At 34.7% G+C, this 23,210-nt stretch overlaps 1 protein-coding gene and 1 long non-coding RNA gene across 2 annotated transcripts in view; both read right to left on the reverse strand.

The window, feature by feature from the left end:
* Positions 1–6,568, reverse strand: part of LOC144838366 (uncharacterized) — a 29,362-nt gene extending 22,794 nt beyond the window's left edge. The window contains exon 1 of the mRNA XM_078693704.1: positions 5,612–6,568. Within this exon, the coding sequence (XP_078549830.1) occupies positions 5,612–6,568 (957 nt within the window). The remainder of the gene's footprint in view (positions 1–5,611) is intronic.
* A 715-nt stretch (positions 6,569–7,283) lies between these two features.
* On the reverse strand, positions 7,284–8,366 carry LOC144837684 (uncharacterized). The gene is made up of 3 exons (XR_013611541.1): positions 8,282–8,366; positions 7,901–8,042; positions 7,284–7,473 (listed from the first exon to the last, which is right to left on the reverse strand). It is a non-coding gene; the product is annotated as an uncharacterized LOC144837684 (long non-coding RNA).
* Positions 8,367–23,210: the final 14,844 nt, after the last annotated feature.

Consider the following 23,210-nt stretch of genomic DNA (forward strand, 5'->3'; position numbering starts at 1 on the left):
TCTTTTGTTGTAGGTAGAAGTGTTTTTGTTCTCCGTGACATCAACTTTTGCACTGGACTACTACCATCTTTACTGGGAGTATTTCTCCAGTTTAATATGGCTAGCTGTATATCATCTTTATCTTTTAGAGCCTTCTTTATGAGCTTCTTGGCTATTTTCACAGTCGCCTCAGCTTTTCCATTACTTTGGCTATGGTATGGAGAACTAGTTCGGTGATCAATGTTCCATTCTTTGGTGAAGTTGTGGTGTTCATCAGACACAAACGTCTGTGCATTATCTGTAACAAAAATAGATGGAATGTCATCGTGCAAAGTGTCTTTTCGAGTGTTTAATTATGTTTGATAATTTCAAACTTTTAATTTCATCCACTTCAAAATAATCTGTGAAGTAATCAACAGTAACTAAGTAATCTTGATTATTTAGTGTAAAAATGTCCTGACCAACCATCTGCCATCTCTCTGTCAGTATCGGCCACATCATAAGCGTTTCACTTTGCTGCTTGTCCAAAAACGCATTACATGATTGACATGTCTGTACGGCATCCTTAATTTGAGATGTCATACCTAACCAAAACAAGCTGTCTTTTGCTCTCCTTAGTGTGGCATCTATGCCCTGGTGGCTAGAATGAACTTTCTTAATCATCCATGGTTGTAGAATCTTTGGGATCACAACCTGTTGTCCTTTAAATATTATGCCATTCTGTACAGTCAGCTCATCTCTGAATGTAAAGTATGGTTTCGCCAGAGGTGATACCTTGTCTCTTACTTCTGGCCATCCTGTATGAACCATCAGCATCACTTCTGTCAGTTCTGAATCACCTTTCGTAGCTTCTTTAAGCTGTAGCTGTGTACTCTCACTGACATTAACAAAATCTATTTGATTTATGTTTTGTAGCTCTTCCATGATTTTGCTTTGTTTCTCATTAACTGGTGCTCTGCTCAATAGATCAGATACAAACATTTCTTTGCCTGGTACATGAATGACATTAATCTTGTACCTCAGCAGTCTCAACATCATTCTCTGCAGACGTTTTGGAGCTGTATTTATAGCTTTTCGAAATATCGGTATCAGAGGTTTATGATCTGATTGCACAGTTATATGTCGTCCCAATACATAATGTTCAAATTTCTCACATGCGTATACGATTGCCAAGCACTCTTTCTCTATTTGAGCATAATTTTGTTTGTGGTCTTTGTGCTCTTGACGCAAAACATACTGGCTTTCCTTCTTGTAGGAGTGTTGCACCTACACCATACTGGCTACTATCACACTGTATAGTGACTTCCTTTTGCAGATCATAATATGCTAAAAACAGGAGCGGCTACTATCAATCTTTTCAGCTTCTGAAATGCTTCTTCATGGTGAGAAAGCCATTCAAAATGGTGATTTTTATCCGTTAACCTACGTAGAGGTTCAGCGACCTCGGACAGCTTAGGCAGAAACCTTGATAAATATGTAACGCAACCCATGAATACTTGAACACCATGTTTATCCTTAGGAGGACTTTTATTGCTGTATGAGGTATAGCAATTCTACAGCTATTTGTTTGCTATTATTGCAGTATCAGGTATAGCAATTATACAGCTATTTGTTTGCTATTATTTTCTATTATTGCTGTATCAGGTATAGCAATTACACAGCTATTTGTTTGCTATTATTTGCTATTATTGCTGTATCAGTATAGCAATTACACAGCTATTTGTTAGCTATTAATTGCTATTATTGCTGTATCAGGTATAGCATTTACACAGCTATTTGTTTGCTATTTATTGCTATGACCAATCCTGCGCCTTCGTGGAGCTAGCACAGTGAATGCACAGGAACAAAGAAGTCTGTCTGGTATAGACTGACACCCAAGTCACATTACCCATCTATCAATAAAGTTTCTGAACTCTACAGGATTGTTGTTGTTGGTTGACGATGACTTGAAGTCCTTCCTGTTGTAACCATTGAGTTCCAATGCTTTGTTGACATGATGTATTTCTTGTCGGAGACACTTCTTGTCGCTGATGGTGTGCGCTCTTTTGATAAGAGTTTTACAAATTGATTTCTTCGTTGACGGATGGTGGAAAGATCGCTTGTGTAAATATCTGTCCGTGTGCGTGGGTTTGCGATATACTACACAACATCTCTATCACTAGGGCTAGGCTGTTGAAAGTGAGGCGTAAAACTTCCTTTATTGCGACTTTTAATTATCGACCAAATAAATAAATGGCAATTTGGGTAAATATGGTGAAATTTAACACGACCACCCAAGAAGTATTGTTAGCAGAAACGGGGTACTAAAAAATATGGTATAAAAAATACCGTATTTTATACTGTATTTTTATACCATATTTTGAGCAGTTTCAGCAGAAACAGGCCCTTAATAACATCCCTCTATTCTAAAAATAAAAATATGCAAATACACAATAAAACTGTTTACATTATGTAACTACACAAAATGCTTTATTAACGCAATATATGTCATGTCATGTTCAGACTTCATTAATTTAAGTTGGCGTCTTGGACCAATTATTGTTAAATTTGGTGGGTAGTTAACCAACTTATTTTATCCCCACCCCACCCTACACTTAAATTACTAAGCCTGAATGTGCCAATGTCTCTGTTTCCAATCACAAATGATTATATGATGACAATATTCAATTTGAACATTACACTGTACATTAATCAATATCAAGACATTATGACCATGGAATGAGTCAAAAGGGTTGATTGTTGCTATCCAAGGTCTTGTAAGCTTATTTCATGATCCTAAGGCCATGATTATATTAAAACTGTTAATGAGATATTTCTAACACTTGTAGATAGTACAGGTTGGTAATCTATCAATGCAAAATGTAGGTAATAAAAACAAAATACTAATTCATGTGTACAGAATCATATCCTTTAATTGGTTTTGTCAAGGATATGATAGTTTTGAGCGGGGGCGGAGGTGGATTAATTGCCCAGCCTAAACTTCTTTCATCCACACAAATTTATTTTTAAACTATCTTAGGATGATGACCGTAAACATTGGATTCACAGCCTATATGTTTTCTCCCATCTTGTTTTAGAAATTTTGCTGTACAAATGCCGACTAAGTAACGCCCTTTAACCAGTTCTTAATAGCTTCCAATTAGTTGATTGGTCACCCATCCTTTCTTCTTATCTAGAGTACAGCACATAATGTGCAATGCTTTACTATCAATTTTGACTATCATCTTGCAAACATAATGAATGGTAAAACAAACTAAAAATTGCATAGCATAGAAGAATTTTTCTCCATGATAAAGTATAAAAAGTCTTCTAACCATGCTGGCAGATAGGTGTGGTCGGTGATGGTGTTTCTTTCTATGTTATATCATAGAGTAAATAAATATTATTCTAATTCTATAGTTATAGTAAATGCTATATTTATTAGTTTTTTTAGTTATCTTATTGCAAACAGTCCTGTGCTTATTTATGTGGTCATACAACACAACCTAATAATGTGTAGCCATATAGAATTGTTCAAATTCAGTACTATCTTTCCCTATTTTAGTGTACAGCCAATTATATTTTGTTTACAAGGCTGTCAAAAAAGCATTCCTTTAAAAAAAAAACATTGAAAAAATAGTAATAAAGAAAAAGCTGTGAAGCCTGTCACATCAAGGTTGACTATTTATAATGGTTCTATTTGGTTATTGAAGATAAGACATTGCAAAAATCAAATAGAGCCTTTATGTCACAATAGTAATCAGTAACAATGTTCCATGGTTGGCTAGCTAACCGTTTTATTCATATTAGCTTGCCGGTGTTAATCGCACTACTACCTAATCAGTTGTCTTTCTTTACAATCAGTAAAGCGATGGCGACGGATAATCAATGGTTTTCTAAGTGATTAGTAAACTATAATAGTATGTTACTGTTGTTGTTCGCTAAGCAGCAAGGCATAAAAGGGTTTATTCTGTGTGAATTACGTAGTATGACCTGAATAAAAGATGAGGTGATTGGCCATACTCAGGGATTTTGATGATTGTATTCAAATTTAAATGCTTAATTAACAAAACACCGTCATTATAATTATACTGAGGTTAAAAGCTTAAAATTAGCCATGACATAGTTAATTAAGTGTTATTAACAAGAGATTGATCCTGTAATTTAAAGACCCCTTCCCTGCAATTTTGGACGTTTTTTGGAAAATAATACATATATATCACTTTAAAAATATTAAACCATGTCATTCCTTGTCTTAAATGTACGTTTTATGGTAAATTATGATAAAAAGTGAGAAACAATGCACTACCTAAGTAGCTCGCGGCGATCGACCTCTCGTGGACGGTCTTAGGCCTAGCCTAGCTAGGCTTAGTTTTGTAGGCCTAGCTGGTAAACATCGGTAACGTACGAACATCGTACGCTAGCTATATACCTAGCCTGACGTTGTATAGTTGTCTTTCTATTTTTGCCAGACTCCGTTGATACAAATTGGGGAAAACCCGGTATTTTCGCTGAAAAGTTAGGAGTCTTCCATTTGTTTTGGCCTCACGATCGATCGAAAAGTGGGCGAATTACAGGTGAAAAACAAAAATATCAATCCGCGCGCAATGCATTTTGGGATTTATAGCGGGCCGCTATAATTATTAGAATCGACTTATTTTTCACATTTTTAACCGTTTAAAGACAAAAAAAGTTATCGCAATAGGACCATATAGTATTATTTTTACATTAAATATAGTTTGTGATCTTAAATTAGATCTAAAAAACGTAGGGAAGGGGGCTTTAATAGTGATCAGCATTTGTGAAATAACCAAGGGTACAGTTTCTAGTAGTGTACTTTCAAACAAACAAATTTAGGAATTACAGAATTTTGCAGAATTTAAAGTTGTTTGAACATACCACCTAAATTGTTACTGTATGAAATGCAATATAAACTGGGTTATGGCATTTTTTTTTATGTCTATTATTAAAACGTAAATGCTTTAACAAGACCAGCAAAAATGAGGATATCCTTCACAATATTGGCATGAAATTCCACAATCAGTAACACTAAAATAATTGTTCTCAGTTACTAGTTCAAACTATTTTTATCCTGATTAACTCATCTGTGATAATTCAGACCTTTGATTATTTGTGAACCAGGATGTGGTGGTAAAGACTATTTATTTTTACGATTTATGTGTAAACATATTTTGTTCAGGTGAGTGTCCCGTTCACCCAATACGTTTATGGCTCTTGTAATATAGTATTACCAAATCAAGGCTTTTCTCTCAAGTTAATATTCAAATAATTTGCTGTCTTTTTAAAAAATATATTGTTTGAAGGTTTGCATGGCGAAATCGAATGTTGATATAAAGTTTGCGGTACACCACGTGTGTTAGTTCTGAAAAGAACTGTTGAGTTTCTCGACGTTTCGATCAATGTACTTTGATCGTCCTCAGGAGTGAGCACGTGTGTTAGTTCTGAAAAGAACTGTTGAGTTTCTCGACGTTTCGATCAATGTACTTTGATCGTCCTCAGGAGTAACACACGTGGTGTACCGCAAACTTTATATCAACATTTTTAAAAAATGTTATGGAAATATCTTATAATTTAAAAAAAAGAATTGGGTAAAATTGAGAAGTGATGATGCTAGGTAAAGAATGTTTCTTACCGGATGTTCACTTGAGGGTCGTGCTGGACTAGTGTCCTGCCGCTGGGCTGGTGTACCCTTAGTTATACTTCCACCTTTATTGGACTGCTGGGCTATTATAAACGGTAGAGATAAATTCCGAAGTGACTCTTGGAAGTGTTGTTGTACTGCAGCTTTTGGGTCACTTGTGTTAGTTTGGAATTCTTGGTAACGTTTCATTGGTTCGTGCGACGGAGGATTTGAATGCTGCGCATGCTGCTGTTGTTGTTGTATCTGCTGTTGTTGCTGATGTTGCTGCAGACGCAACTGATGTTCCATGGACTCGTGAAGAGCATGATGATGCGATGGAAGCAGCCTAGCAAGTCCTGGTTGAACGCCCATCATGGCAGGGCGCTTTAGAACCGACAATTGCGGATGAAGAAAACGAAAGTGGTCAAGATCTGTCAGTAATCGTGTATGAAACGATGGATCGAGAGCTGAAAGATGCGGTGAAGCGTAATGTGGCGAAATACCTGGTATTTGAGTGGGGTACAGCCCGTATTGAGCATACAGATGATGCGCTGCGGCAGCCTGGGCCTGAGCTTGGGCTTGAGCCTGTTGATTCGCATGATGGTGAGCCGGAAGGTGGGACACCGGTTGTGGAGCAAAGGCACTTGGGGATGGCCCGAGACCAGGCTGAGGACGAAGACTTGAATGTGAGGAAGGTCCTAATGATTGAGACGGAGAAGGTGCGTGTTCACCTCTATGAATATGCTGATGCTGCACTGAATCAACATGTATTACGTAATTTTCCCTCAAATCTGAACAAAGATGCACAGGTTCTTTTGTTTCGGTTGCAAGAGAACTGCGATTGCTCTCAGTAGAGTGTGATCGTGGCAGTTCACGTTTGAATTCTTTTGCTTCCTCTTTTTCTAAATTCTGTTTTTTCTCTATAGATTTATCCCTTTCCTTTGGCTTATGACCATCCAATTTTTCCATATTTATGGCTGACGTTTGATCAGTCCTAACATCAGGTGATGAACGCAAGGATGGATTCATGGCCTACGTGTTAAAGGCTTGCGATACCTCCGCGTTCCTAATGTGTTCAATGACTGTCCGTTTGTATTCAACTGGTTTGTTATGTTCCGTTGTATGCTCTTTCTGTTTAACCTGGCCGACCCAGGGTGATGAAGCTTCCTTGATTTCAGAAGTGGAGGTAAAATGTACCATGCTAGGTTCTGTACACGTGCTAGAAACTTCCTCGCAACTCAATACTTTTGTCACGGACTCTAATGCAGATTCTTTTTGTTCCTTCTGCTGTACAGCAGTATAGTTCTCTGCAAGAGGGTTTTCCACACGCTCAATTTTTTGTGGTTCAATAGCGAGCACCGACTCAACTTGTGCGGTATCAAGGACCTGGTTCGTATTTTGAGGTAAGGAAATACTATTATCCACAAAATTGTTTTCTTCTTTGCATATATCTTTCTTTTCCTCTTTATCAATTTTTACTGGTTTATTTTTATCTCCAGTCCTTTCTTTTGTTTTACTTTTATGCTTACTTTTAGATTTCTTTTCCTTTGTTTTCTCTTTTTTCAAAATTGGATCATTTGAGTCTGTTTCAATCTCTTGATTATTTGTCTGAGATTCCTCAGTCTTTTTTGAACTTTTATTCCTTGATTTTGACTTATCAGAAACTTTTTCCTGTTTATTAACAGTTTGTTAATCAGTTTGTTTATCGTCTTCCTGAACTTCGGAACTAGTGGAATGCGAACGAGAACGCTTTGCTGGCGCAATTTCCTTTTTGTTCACAGTTTCAATAACTTTTTCCTCGTCAGTTTTTTTCTTACGCTGCTCCTTTTTAGTCTTAGAATTTGCTGACGTTTTAATTTCTTTGGTCACTTTTTCTATGGAGAAAACAACATGAAATGCTTTAACAAAAATAGAATAGAATCGAGGGAAAAGATATTAAAATCATAAGTAGCTCATTACATTCATTTCAACAATATTTTATGAGGGTGGTCCATCCAGCATCAGCTGATCATTAAGCAATACTCAAACCTCAAACAATACAAACAGTAAATACAAAAAAAACAATAAATAAATATTTATCATTTCAAATATTGAATGTTTCTGTGTGATATAGGTCGATCAACACGGATTGTTACATGCTGGGAAAAAATTACTAGTCTAAATACCTACTGTAGCACCTCTCTTCTTTGTAACCTCCTCAGTGTCAAGTCTTCCCGCCCACCCTTAACTTTTTTCCCTCCTTAGCCCCATCCCAGCTTTGTACTGTAGCTACACCCTTTATTTATTCTTAATAAACATTACCAGGTTGTTTGTCTTTCTCCATGTCCTTTTCATCTGGTTGTCTTTGTGCTCTTTTCTTCTTAGCGGATGATGACGTAGAATTCTGATTAGAATTTGCATGACTTGGACTATGACTTCTTGGTACTGACCTGCTTAATGTGGTCTATACACAAAACAAAAATTATAAAAATCAAAAATCAAAATTGTAAAAAAAATCATACAGTATGTATAACATAGTTATTTAGTTTTACACCAAAGTGGGTAAAATATAAATTGAATGCTGTGTATACTTCCTTCAAAAGACATTTTTTTACTCAGCACTTCATTAAATAAAATACCTGTATCCACAGAATATATTATTTGTATGCTATTAATCAATTGTTTTTGATGTATGGGTATTACCAGCAGCTAAACATGCACACACTCCAGGATAACTCTTTTATAACCATTCCTTATTTGTAGAAGTACAGTACTGTGATGTTATGTCTTTGTTTGTACACAACAATATAATATATAAATGAACGAAGACGTTAGTTTGGTTTGGTAGATGTTTATTGTAGCTCAGCAATATAGCAAGTGGTTATGAAACATTAGTTATCATTACTAATACGTCTGGTATGTGGTTGTCATGGCTATGAGGATAGCTAACCTAGATACCAGTAAGGTGTGTGGACCTATTGAACCTGTAAGTTCAGTCACTTGTAATGTAATATCATTACATCTTCCCTCTTTTGAAAGTTAAAATATTTTTCTTAGTATTCTTTTAAATCTGTTATTTATGTATCCATAGTTCATGCATAAGATTTCAAGAGTATTATACTTAGATTTTTTTTTATTTTTTTAAAAATATTTTTATCTTGTTATTTAAATTTATTTATGTACATGCTAGCATTATTCATAAGTCGTTGCATAATTATCTATATACTGTACATTATATTTTGTCTGTAACATAGTCGTCTAAGTATGCTGGTCGTCGGGCTTGACGTCGTGGTCGGTTTTGATCGGTAGTTTGACCATTTCTGTCATTTGTAACCGGTACGTCGTCATCCGAGTCATAGTCGTCATTGTCATATCTGTCAATGGATGGTATTGGCATGATGTGCCTTCTGTTCCGTCTATAGATATCATTTCCACATTTCACAAGATAAGATTTATGAGGTAGTGATTTGTGAATTGTTCCAACTTTGTTCCACAACTTAGATGTTGTATCATATACTCTAACTTTCTGTCCGTATTGTATGGTTTCTAGAGTTTTTGAATGTTTGTTATAGTTCCGCGCTTGTTTTTGCTTTAGCTCATCCTTCTTTTCCTTTAATTCAATAAGTTTTGGTTTTAGCGCTGACTCATTAACTGGGAGGTTTGATCTGATTTTCCTTGAGAACATCATTTCTGCTGGACTAAGTCCATGCTCGAGTGGTGTAGCACGATATATCTGTAGTGCTAAGTATATATCTTCCTGTCTCTGTACATTTCTTGATAATTCGTTTGACTATCTTTACTGCATTTTCAGCTTGTCCATTTGACTGCGCAAAATATGGACTGGAAGTTGTATGTTCAAAGTTCCATTCGTTGGTGAATTTCCGAAATTCTTCACTGACGAATTGTGGACCATTATCAGAAAAGAGTACAAATGGTGTACCATGTATAGCAAACCATGATTTCAGTATGTTGATTACAGCTGCTGAAGATGAACTTGTTAGTTGACGAACTTCAATGTATTGAGAATAATAGTCAACACATGTGATATAATTGTTATTGTTTACCGTGAAAAGATCAACCCCAATTTTTTGCCATGGTTGGGTGTTATCGGCTGCATATACAATTGGTTCCTTTGGTTGCATTGGTTGGTGTTTCTGGCATGTCGGACAAGATTTTACTTTGTCATCTATGTCCTTGTTGATGTTTGGCCAGAATATTACTTGTCTAGCCCGTCTCCTGCATTTTTCGATACCCAAGTGTCCAGTATGGATTTGCTTAAGCATGTCCATTGTCATTTTAGCAGGTATTACGATTCGATCACCTTTGAATACGAGATCGCCTTTTATTGATAGCTCATCACGATAATTCCAGTAATCTCGTGTTGCTGGGTGGCATTTGTTTCGCTTGTTAGGCCATCCTTGTTGAATTGTGCGATTCAGTTCTCTTATCGCTTCATCGTTGCCTGACTCAACTTCAATCTCCTTGAGTTTTTTGTCAGTAGTAGGTAGCGCTGCAATTATTGATTGTACATACATATCAATGTCATCATTAAATTGTTGCTCTGACGACAGTTGGTCTGTCGCGTCAACTGCTCGTGAAAGAGTATCCGCTGTTTGGAGTGATTTTCCAGGTACATAGATTATCTTTATGTCATACTTTTGCAGATGCAATCGCATTCTTTGTAGATGCAGAGGTCCATCCGCTAGCGGTTTCGAGAAAATTGATACAAGTGGCTTGTGATCAGTCTCGCATATAACTGATTGTCCATAAAGAAATTGGTGGAATCTTTCACATGCAAACATTGTGGCTAGGCACTCTTTTTCAATTTGTGCGTACCTTATTTCTGCTGAGGTCATTGCTCTTGAGGCGTATGCTATTGGCGCCCATCTATCATTGTGCTGTTGGAGTAGAACAGCTCCGATGCCATCCTTTGATGCATCCGCACTGACTTTGCATTGCTTGTTTGGATCATAGAATTGCAAAACTGGCGCAGTTGTCAGCAGCTTGTTAACTTCTCTCCAAGCATTATCTTGGGATGTTTGCCATACCCAGACTACGTTATCTTTCGTCAACTCTCTTAGCGGAGCAGTTATGTTTGATAAGTCTGGTACGAACTTTGCTAGGTATGTGACCATGCCTAAGTATCGTTGCATCTCGAGCTTGGTTGAGGGTTGTGGCATATTTGTTATTGCCTTAATTTTCTCTGGATCTGGCTTTATGCCTTTATCTGTCAGTAAATCACCAAGGAATACAACTTGCTTGACACAGTCGGAAAGCCGCGTTGGTAACGCATCACTGATTTCATTCATTGTGAGGGCGCGCTTCGTGGAAAATGTTGGAATTTTTGCTATTTTAGTACACTTAGAAAATGGTATAATTTTGATATTAAATGAAATCAATAAACGTATTTCAATAGTTGAACTACAAGCGTAAATAATGATAAAAACTGTGATCTAAATTCCACAGATTTTTTGTTTCAAGAAATATCATTATTTTATGTATAAACTTTTTTACTTTAATTTTTTTTTAAATGATGGTAAAAAATCATTAAATTTCATATTTTCTAGATAAGGTTTCAAAGCGAATTTAAAATCCTTTCAAGATAAACTATTAAGCTATCTATTAAAATAAAAATCTAATTTTAAGCTTTCTTGGGATGCAACTCCCACTAATCAAACCAAACCTACTACATTTCTGTTCTGTTTCGATCGAAAAATCGCCATTTTGAAACTTTGTTTACGTTTTACGAAGCTGGTACGAATCGTCCCGGACCGAATCGTGTCTGTGTTCAATACGGTTTTCATGCAGGCGTATTACGTCATAGGCCTAAGATTTCAATTTGCTCCCCGATTATTGTTCTATTTGGTTTCTGAGCTAGGAAAGGCTACCTACTATAATTACTTACTTGATTTCTAGCCTAGCTAGGCCTAAAAATAGTATTTTCTAGGCCTAGCTAGGCTGAGTAATTCTGATATAATACTAATATTAGATAGGTAGGCCTACCCTAGTGAGTGTTAATAATAGTAGCTGGGTATTCTATAGTCTAGGCTGGTGGTAGGTCTATCCCAGCTCTGCTCATATACCAAGCAAGAAGAAGCCTGAAGGAGAAACTAGGCCCAGAACAAATAAAAAACTGTTAAAAAAACAATAAATGGAAAAACAAAAAAAAATAACCCATTTTCAATTTATATATGGGGAATGTTTTATCAAATCGGGCATGTTTGTTTCAGAGACTCAAACGTGTATTTTTATATGGTCATGTTTTTAAAAAAGATAATTATGGGCCCAGCTGAAACCAAGATATACAAATATAAGTCCATCATTTACTTGAGTATTGTTACAGTGATTGGTTGGTACTCAGTATTTCAGTATCTGGCAGTAAATGTCACACTTGTATATAAATATTACTTTATTAGATACAACTTGCATTTCACACAAGCAACCAATTTTTTTTTTACGTATACAGAATGTGAAAAAGCAGTTTTTAATACAAATATCTTTCAAACAATACTGATATAAATAGTAAATACTACTACTGTATATAAAAACTTGCTTTTATTTAAATAGCACCTTGTTCATCAAACATAACAAACTAGCTAGGCCTATATCATGTTAACTTACGCGAGTCTTACAGTTGTACTGATTTTATGATTGTTTTATATGTTTATATTGTATGTATCTGTGTGACTCTGGTTAATAAAGTAAATCAATCAATCAATTGCAACTTAATTTATATCTTATCATTGACTGATCTGAAACGCTTCTAAAACTTGAATGTGTATGAATGTATATGTTATATTATTATTAGCGAATAAAATGAAAAACTATCAGCTGCAGCAATGATATTGAAATCGAGAAAACCATTACAGCTTCCACCGTCCAACCTCATATTGAAGAACAAGACAGAAAATCGTCGAGTCTTGATACCAACAAAAAACCTAAAATGAAAATGAATAGCTGAAATGTAATGAATGAAACTATTTAAATAATTGTCACTATGATATGAACAAAACATTGCATCGTTATACAGTATAATTATTCAACAACCTGAAAACATTTTCAGATATAGTATAGGCCTACCATGAAAAAGCAGCAAATACAAAATTTCCTTATGTCTGTTTATTGTAATAATTATTAATATTATAAATAAATTGTACCCCTCAGTTGTCAATAATTTTACTATAAATAAATATTTAACTATAGAATAGGTAGGCCTATACCTGTATCAGGCTGCGATTTGCTTAATTATCTTTTTAAAACTTCCCAATGCATCTTCAATATAGAGTAGGATTGTAACGACACTTTAATAATACTAAAAATTGTAACTGAAGTATTTAAATTATTAACAGAACATGTTACTAGGCCTAGGCCGATATAATACGACAACGATCCACCAGGTCGTGCATATACTCACCTACAACAACCACAATCAACACACCATGCACCACACACGACGGAACTAGTGCCGCGAGACGTAACAATATATGACATGAGGACCTTTTTTAAAATGTTCGCTATAGGAAGCTTAAATAGGGTTTCAAGCCAATTTTAACGTAAAACAGACTATTGATACTTACTCTATCCATATACGTCGGTTTTTTGGTAATTCACTGTATGGGATGCAAATCCCACTAATGGAAAATTTGTAAACAAACACCTGTTAGAAAACTTCAGTTTTGACGGACGCACACGAACTTTGGAAAGAAATTGTCGCTGACAACAAATCCAACAAATTATTCAGAAAATTAGGTGACCTGCGACATCTTAAACATATAAGGAACTGATCTTCCCATATATGGTTAATTTTTCGCCTACTAATGTTTATTAAACAGCTATTAAATGACGTATACTTTATGCTAATGTTTTCGCGCGAAACGTTGATGCTTCTGTGCCGAGAGAGGGCTTCTAAAATTTATGACGTCATGCGAAGTCGAAAATTCAGCGATAACGGTCATATTTCCCAACGCGGCTCTCCGACTGACACAGAACTCACATTTTCGTTTGTTTAGCTTTATGCCGTTCTTCTCTATGATGTCAAGTACCTGGCTTAATGTGTCTCTATGTTCTTCAATTGTTTTAGATGATATTATGATGTCATCTTGCATTGAGTTTACTCGTGGTATGTTTTCCAACAAGTTGCTAATTGCCACTTGGAACCCTTCGCTTGCGCAGTTAATTCCAAATGGTAAACGTTTGAAGATGTAACGTCCCACAGGTGTAATAAAGCATGTTAATTGTGCACTTTCGTCATCGAGAGGTTGCTGCCAATATCCTGATGTGAAATCTAGTTTTGTAAAAAATTTAGCATCAGCGAATTCGGCCATAATTTCTTCCCTCGACGGTAGCTTAAGGTGTTCACGCTTTATGGCTTTATTGAGATTTCTAGGGTCAAGGCATAGGCGAATGTCACCATTCCGTTTGTTCACGGTAACGATGTTGCTTACCCATTCAGTTGGTTCCTGAATTTTTTCTATCACACCAAGCTGTTCCATGCGATCAAGTTCCATTTTAACTTTATCTCTTAGGCAAGAAGAGTCCAAAGATCCGAAGAAAACAGAGGTCTAACTTCAATATGCCAATGAAAAAATTAATCCGATGATAACATAAAATATATCCACATTAAATTGGTTCGCACTTCTGACACCATGTGATGTTATGTCTTTGTTTGTACACAACAATATAATATATAAATGAACGAAAACGTTAGTTTGGTTTGGTAGATGTTTATTGTAGCTCAGCAATATAGCAAGTGGTTAAGGCTGGTTTCCTGTCGACGTAAGAGGCAGTTTTTCTAACGTCAGTTACGATTGTTACGTCGATTTTACGTAAGAAACCAACATTTGACAGGAAACCGCTTACGACAATATTTTGGTGAAATCGACGTAAACGCAAGAAAAATAGACGATCGACAGGAAACCGGGGTATCGAATCTCCGTCTGATACGTCGATTTATCGCGAATTAACAGGAAACCGGGATTTTATTGCTTGCGATCACTTGCGTTGCGTTATTAACGATTCTTACGTAAAGTTGACTTGGAGTCAACTTTACGTAAGCGTAAGAGTCGTAAGCGCAAGATATACAATGGAAAAGGATAGGCCTATTTTTAATAGATACGAAAATACGAATTTCATTAATAAAACCAGCTTTTTTACAACACCTCTTTACCAAAAAAGGATAAAAATTAGCCCTATATTAAAAACGTACAATTATATTAAAGTTCTTTCTATTCACACTTTTCTTTATTTTATTGACACATTCTCATTCCGGTAATTAAGTTCATTAACTATTCTTTTATTAGGAGAAATGATTCGATGTTTTTAAACAATTTAAACCGGCACTATTTGCTCCATCTGAGTTTTTCTAATCAATGTTTTTGTTGTTTGTGTTGTTATAAGAAGCATGCTATTAGACTCTGATGCAGAAGATGTAATATTAAATATACAGAAGGTAAGATATTTAATAACAATTAATAATAGTAATAATAATAATAATAAAGTTATTAAATAATATTTCCATTCAATATCCCTCCACACTTAATAATAAGAAGCATACAGTAAATACTTGTTAAATAAATTTATTTACAAATACATTCTGCACAATACTATTTTATGGATTAGGCCATTTATATAAATTCTCAAAAATAATAGATGCATACACCATGGCATACAGAATATACAATACCGAAAATCAAACCTTTAACTAAATACTAATTACTTACTTATTAACTAAATACATTTTTAAAAAGCAAACACAAACACTTTTACTGATTACCTTAAGTGATATAGGCCCTACAGTAACTTTCGTTGCATACACTGTGTCACACAATATATATGATACAGGAAATTAAACCTTTAAATAAATCTAAAAAGTTGAAATACTAAAACTATAAACATATTTTTAAACTCTGAAACTGTGGTACACTGTACTGTAATTTCTCTCTTTCAGATGGGGCTGAATTAAGGACACAAGTTGATTCAATCTTTCTGGTGTCATTCTTGTATATCTATTTAATAAAGCAAAACAATTTGTAAATGCAACACATACACTTTTAATGTTGATACATTATCAATGTTAATATCAATGTTTTGTTTAATTTTCAGTGGTACTAGAAGCAGACTTTCTGTTCACATGTAAAAATGTTAATAAATAAGTGTGATATTTCCTATGTACTGGGCAGTATTTACTTTGGAATCATTATAGGCCTAATTTTGTGTTTAAAATTTGCTCTGTAAAAATATTTAACATTTTAAAACTAGTGTGTTGAAGCTTTTCAATAATTATTTTAAATCAAAGAAAAATAATTAAACATATTTAAAGTGTTTTTCACTTGTTTTTCTTAAGTTAATGACTACAAATTTTAATTTTATAGAATTTTCCTGTTAAGCAGCTGACCTACTGTTATTAGTTACAGTTATGTGTACAGTATAGATAACATTTTTAGTTACAAAGATTTAGTTTTTAAACACATTCCAACCAAAGGGCATGTAAAAGAGAAGTTTCACTGTAGATCATTTTTGTTGCAGTTTAGAAGTTGGAATTATTGTGTAGAGTGTGTAGATCCAATACATTAAAATTTTAAAATGTTTTTTTTTTAAATTTGGCCTATCATATAAAATAAAGTCACACTAAAAAAAATGAGAGATTTATGCCTAATTTCAAAGCTAGCCTAGGCCTACAGATGGTGGTCCACTTAATTGGCCTAGGCCTAGTACTTGTAGGGCCTAACCTAGTAGGCTAGTATAGGAGGCCTACTACTACTAAGTACTAGGGGCCTAGGCTATAGTAGGTAGGCCTAAAAAAGGCTTTTAGTAGTAGGCTAGCCTAGGCCTAGTATTACTAAAGTAGGCCTAGGCTAGGCCTACAAGAAGGCTACGGTCTAGGACATTTTTAGTACAGGCCTCTTGCCTATATTACAGTAAAATAGTAGTGGTTATGATGTAGGCCTAGGCCTAGGCATGTTTTATGTAGCTAGTAGGCCTATGTACAGTATATGCCACACAGCATGTATGCCTTTCTAAGCCTAGGCTGCCTACCTGAAAAACAATTGCCTGACATGGGCAACCATCGATCGAGCAAACACGGAAGCGTAAGAAAAAAATTTCAACTTTACGTAACGATCATAAGACGACCGTAAGCGCTTGAAGTTAAAAAAGTCAACTTTACGTAAGGGTCGTTATAGGCTCGTGAGCCTGCGGTTCAGAACGATCAAAACGACGTTCATTTTTGTTCAACTTAACGGAAGAGACGTAACAAACGCAACAATCGTAACAAACGTTAGCATTTCCAAATCTTACGTCGACAGGAAACCAGGCTTTATGAAACATTAGTTATTATTACTAATACGTCTGGTATGTGGTTGTCATGGCTATGAGGATAGCTAACCTAGATACCAGTAAAGCCTGGTTTCCTGTCGACGTAAGATTTGGAAATGCTAACGTTTGTTACGATTGTTGCGTTTGTTACGTCTCTTCCGTTAAGTTGAACAAAAATGAACGTCGTTTTGATCGTTCTGAACCGCAGGCTCACGAGCCGATAACGACCCTTACGTAAAGTTGACTTTTTTAACTTCAAGCGCTTACGGTCGTCTTATGATCGTTACGTAAAGTTTTTTCTTACGCTTCCGTGTTTGCTCGATCGATGGTTGCCCATGTCAGGCAATTGTTTTTCAGGTAGGCAGCCTAGGCTTAGAAAGGCATACATGCTGTGTGGCATATACTGTACATAGGCCTACTAGCTACATAAAACATGCCTAGGCTTAGGCCTACATCACAACCACTACTATTTTACTGTAATATAGGCAAGAGGCCTGTACTAAAAATGTCCTAGACCGTAGCCTTCTTGTAGGCCTAGCCTAGGCCTACTTTAGTAATACTAGGCCTACTACTAAAAGCCTTTTTTTAGGCCTACCTACTATATATAGCCTAGGCCCCTAGTACTTAGTAGTAGTAGGCCTCCTATACTAGCCTACTAGGTTAGGCCCTACAAGTACTAGGCCTAGGCCAATTAAGTGGACCACCATCTGTAGGCCTAGGCTAGCTTTGAAATTAGGCATAAATCTCTCTTTTTTTTTTAGTGTGACTTTATTTTATATGATAGGCCAAATTAAAAAAAAAAAACATTTTAAAATTTTAATGTATTGGATCTACACACTCTACACAATAATTCCAACTTCTAAACTGCAACAAAAATGATCTACAGTGAAACTTCTCTTTTACATGCCCTTTGGTTGGAATGTGTTTAAAAACTAAATCTTTGTAACTAAAAATGTTATCTATACTGTACACATAACTATAACTAATAACAGTAGGTCAGCTGCTTAACAGGAAAATTCTATAAAATTAAAATTTGTAGTCATTAACTTAAGAAAAACAAGTGAAAAACACTTTAAATATGTTTAATTATTTTTCTTTGATTTAAAATAATTATTGAAAAGCTTCAACACAATAGTTTTAAAATGTTAAATATTTTTACAGAGCAAATTTTAAACACAAAATGAGGCCTATAATGATTCCAAAGTAAATACTGCCCAGTACATAGGAAATATCACACTTATTTATTATTAACATTTTTACATGTGAACAGAAAGTCTGCTTCTAGTACCACTGAAAATTAAACAAAACATTGATATTAACATTGATAATGTATCAACATTAAAAGTGTATGTGTTGCATTTACAAATTGTTTTGCTTTATTAAATAGATATACAAGAATGACACCAGAAAGATTGAATCAACTTGTGTCCTTAATTCAGCCCCATCTGAAAGAGAGAAATTACAGTACAGTGTACCACAGTTTCAGAGTTTAAAAATATGTTTATAGTTTTAGTATTTCAACTTTTTAGATTTATTTAAAGGTTTAATTTCCTGTATCATATATATTGTGTGACACAGTGTATGCAAAGAAAGTTACTGTAGGGCCTATATCACTTAAGGTAATCAGTAAAAGTGTTTGTGTTTGCTTTTTAAAAATGTATTTAGTTAATAAGTAAGTAATTAGTATTTAGTTAAAGGTTTGATTTTCGGTATTGTATATTCTGTATGCCATGGTGTATGCATCTATTATTTTTGAGAATTTATATAAATGGCCTAATCCATAAAATAGTATTGTGCAGAATGTATTTGTAAATAAATTTATTTAACAAGTATTTACTGTATGCTTCTTATTATTAAGTGTGGAGGGATATTGAATGGAAATATTATTTAATAACTTTATTATTATTACTATTATTATTATTATTAATTGTTATTAAATATCTTACCTTCTGTATATTTAATATTACATCTACTGCATCAGAGTCTAATAGCATGCTTCTTATAACAACACAAACAACAAAAACATTGATTAGAAAAACTCAGATGGAGCAAATAGTGCCGGTTTAAATTGTTTAAAAACATCGAATCATTTCTCCTAATAAAAGAATAGTTAATGAACTTAATTACCGGAATGAGAATGTGTCAATAAAATAAAGAAAAGTGTGAATAGAAAGAACTTTAATATAATTGTACGTTTTTAATATAGGGCTAATTTTTATCCTTTTTTGGTAAAGAGGTGTTGTAAAAAAGCTGCTTTTATTAATGAAATTCGTATTTTCGTATCTATTAAAAATAGGCCTATCCTTTTCCATTGTATATCTTGCGCTTACGACTCTTACGCTTACGTAAAGTTGACTCCAAGTCAACTTTACGTAAGAATCGTTAATAACGCAACGCAAGTGATCGCAAGCAATAAAATCCCGGTTTCCTGTTAATTCGCGATAAATCGACGTATCAGACGGAGATTCGATACCCCGGTTTCCTGTCGATCGTCTATTTTTCTTGCGTTTACGTCGATTTCACCAAAATATTGTCGTAAGCGGTTTCCTGTCAAATGTTGGTTTCTTACGTAAAATCGACGTAACAATCGTAACTGACGTTAGAAAAACTGCATCTTACGTCGACAGGAAACCAGCCTTAAGGTGTGTGGACCTGTTGAACCTGTAAGTTCAGTCACTTGTAATGTAATATCATTACAAGTACAGTACAATGCAATGTAACTGTTAAATTATGTGTTTAGATGAGTAGTAAAAATCACATTGATTTATAGAATACCAGTAAAAACATCCTAAAAGTTCCTTCACCTTTTAGAAGCTATTAAAAACAAATTTCATTTCTAAAATTCATAATTTAATTTAAATTCTACTTTATGGTAGCAATCTTTATTTCTTGAAAGAACAAAGAACAAAGCCCTGAGAAATTAGCTAGTAAAGATGTAGCTAAGGTTGCAATTAATTTTTGTAAAATAATTTAAAACTAGATTTGAACTCGTCACTTTGACGAGTTTGGGTTATCCGCGCAAACGCAACATGCACATACTTTAAACTATATGAACGACAATTATTATGCCATCCGATGACATGAATTAAGTATGTTTAAAGTGCTGAATTGTACCTATTTTGTAGCATACAGCATATTACAGTATTTACAGAATACACTGTATGTTATATACAGTGTAGCATAGACGAAATTACGAGACCCATCTTTTAAATCCAATTATTAACACAATGACGTCATCAAATTGACATATAAAGATAACAATTTTAGAAGATAATTATCTAAATAATCACATTAATACAAGTTTGAAGAATTTTGGGCACGTAAAAGAGAGATGCGCTCATTTTAATTTGAAATGATGTCAATCTTTTTTAAAATGACTAGGAAAGGCTATAAGATCATAATTCAAGAGAAAAACACATGATTTTCATACTCCGTGCGCACCTTACGCGTAAAATTTTTCGCGCGCGTGGGAATTTTTGACGTGCTCAAAATGTCATGATCAGCGTAGAAAGTTGATTAGAAATTAATTTTGCGCATTTTGAAATTTTAAATGCGCGTGCGCGCGTAACTTTTTATGAAACATGCTATTTTTAATCCATAGAAAGTTTGCCCTTGATATGACTTAAATTTTCACAAAGTGTCAATACAAAATGACTTTTGGTTTATAATCTATGATCAATCATTGAAATTCATAAAATCGCGCGTAACTTACGCTGCGCGACTCTAACGTCATATAACAAAATTTCTTGCACATCTACAGCTACAGGTCACTCTTATGACAAAGTTATACAATCTTATTGTTGGCTCCAATATTTAAACAAACTTCAAAATACACCATACGATATAAAGCCAACGGTTTCAATGCGTGATTCAAGTTTATTCTGTTCCTCAATATTATCAGATTCCAAATTCCATATAGTATCACGATTGACTACAAACAAAGGATATAAAAAGTGTGTAACTACAAATGTTTACAATCAACTATCTATAATTATCTACTGTCGTAAGCTATAGTAACATCAAACTACAAATTATACTATTAAATCAATGCGTTATATAACTTTATATAAACTGTGAATACTGTGGTACTATAGATATATAGCATACAAATACTTGACCACAGATCTAAAACAAAGGTTCCCTTGGTATATCTTATTACAGCAGGCTATGCACTCAAGGTTATTACAGCAGGCTATGCACTCAAGGTTGTGTAGCAATGTAAAACAGTAGCCTATATACTAGATACAGTAACATTAATATTTGCCTATTTCATATCATATAAAAGTATTATTATCCTAAATGATTTGAACCTGTAAGTTCAGTCACTTGTAATGTAATATCATTACAAGCACAAGGAGGATTTTTCGGGACTTTTAGTATGATGTTCCAATCATAGTTCTGGACCATTCCTAAAAAAATTAGCTTGTTACCAGAAATGTCTGGGTCTGCCTATACTTATGAACTAATGCTCTGGACTAATGTACGGTGGCCCACAACTGTCACGCACACTATAACACAGAATCACACAATTAAAGAAGGAATTACACAATTAAAGAAGGAATCATACAATTAAAGAAGGAATCGCACAATTAAAGAAGAAATTGCATATAAACAAAAGAAAGCATGAAAATATAAAACGAAATGCACAAATAAAGAAGAAACGCGCAATTAAAGAAAAGCTAAGCACAATTAAATCGGCATTTTCTTATGGTGCAATTAAAATCTAACCTTTGACATGGGGTCAAATGGAAGAAAATCAACAACTGGAAATGAGTCTATGAAAAGTTTACAAAACATATAGATGCAGCATGTAGAGTGTTTGGTTGGTTGAATTAAATGAATTTGTAGGCTATTTCAATATGACTAATCATTTTATTGACATGATTAATGTGTTAGAGAACTTGCAATTGTCCCACCTTATTGACCATTTAGAGAGATAAAAGGTTTGATGTATGGCCTAGGCTAGCTAGGCCTAGCCTAGTGTCAGCCTAACATTTTAATAATAATAATTTACCCTTTCTCTCTCAAAATTTGTTAAAAGATGAATTAATTTTAGGTTATTCAACACATCTTTAATCGGTTGGCTACTATGACTATGATGAAATGTTTGTAAACTTTTCATAGACTCATTTCCAGTTGTTGATTTTCTTCCATTTGACCCCATGTCAAAGGTTAGATTTAAATTGCGCCATATAAGAAAATGCTGATCGTAATGCAGAAAGAGCCGAATAAAAAGGGGCCGAATCAAAAAGAGCCGAACATAAGGCCGAAAAAAAAAAAATTATTGTGTTGGCCACGTTTTGGGTAAATCCCAAAAATGGGTAGGTCGGTAGGAAAAGTTTTTTTTTTTTTTTTTTTTTTTTTTTTCATGTGTTGCCGGAAAAATAATAAACAATTTATACAAATGATACAAAAAGACTTTTAAACACTTTTCATAGCACCATCTAGGCTCACGCTACCTAAATAAATTGTTTCAACAAAAGCTTAAAAAAGGTTTATTAAATAAACGTAGGCTTAGCTTTTTGAGGCAAAAAAGGCCTAGCCCTACTAGGCTCTAGCTACCATTTTTAAAGCTAACAAAAACAATCAAGATCAAAATAAACTATTTCCGTGTTAATGATACATTACGCAAGTTAACATATTATTCTAGATGAAAAATATTTTATTTTATATTGTTTTATCCATACGTAATTACACTGGCATTAAAGATATAACATTAAAATGTTCAATGATGCACTCTTGGCGTTCCATATCTGTTCGTTTGTTCGTGTCGACACATTCAGTATCAAATGGCGATATTTCTGTATTTTTTCAATCAATTGCTTGCTTGTGAGTATTATATAAGGTATGGTTTAAAGATCTTTGGCTATGTTCGGCTTCGGGATGTTATACCACACTTAGGCCTAGGCTAGGCTAGGCTATAGGGGTCGTCGGTTTCGTGTTATGGGTCGTCCAATTCTAGGTCGTCCAATTCGAGGTCGTTGGGGTCGTCCAATTCGAGGTCGTCGCTTTCTAGGTAACGGGACGATTCGGCCCTGAGACGATTCGGCCCGGGACGATTCGGCCCTGGGACGATTCGGCCCGGGACTATTCGGCCCGGGACGATTCGGCCCTGAGACGATTCGGCACACTTACATTTATCGGCTTTGATATGCATTTATAAGCATAAAATAAGCTTTTCTCCCCAAACTTTATTTTCAGAGAGACTATGGGGTAGCACTACTAGGGATAAAGATGCAATAAAGCAAACATTTTGAAAACATTGTCGAAAATAATCATTTTTTAGTCACGCGAACGATGTAAACAAGTTACGCCCTCT

Source organism: Antedon bifida, chromosome 3 (genome assembly GCF_963402885.1).
Source record: "Antedon bifida chromosome 3, ecAntBifi1.1, whole genome shotgun sequence".
Taxonomy (NCBI): Eukaryota; Metazoa; Echinodermata; class Crinoidea; order Comatulida; family Antedonidae; genus Antedon; species Antedon bifida.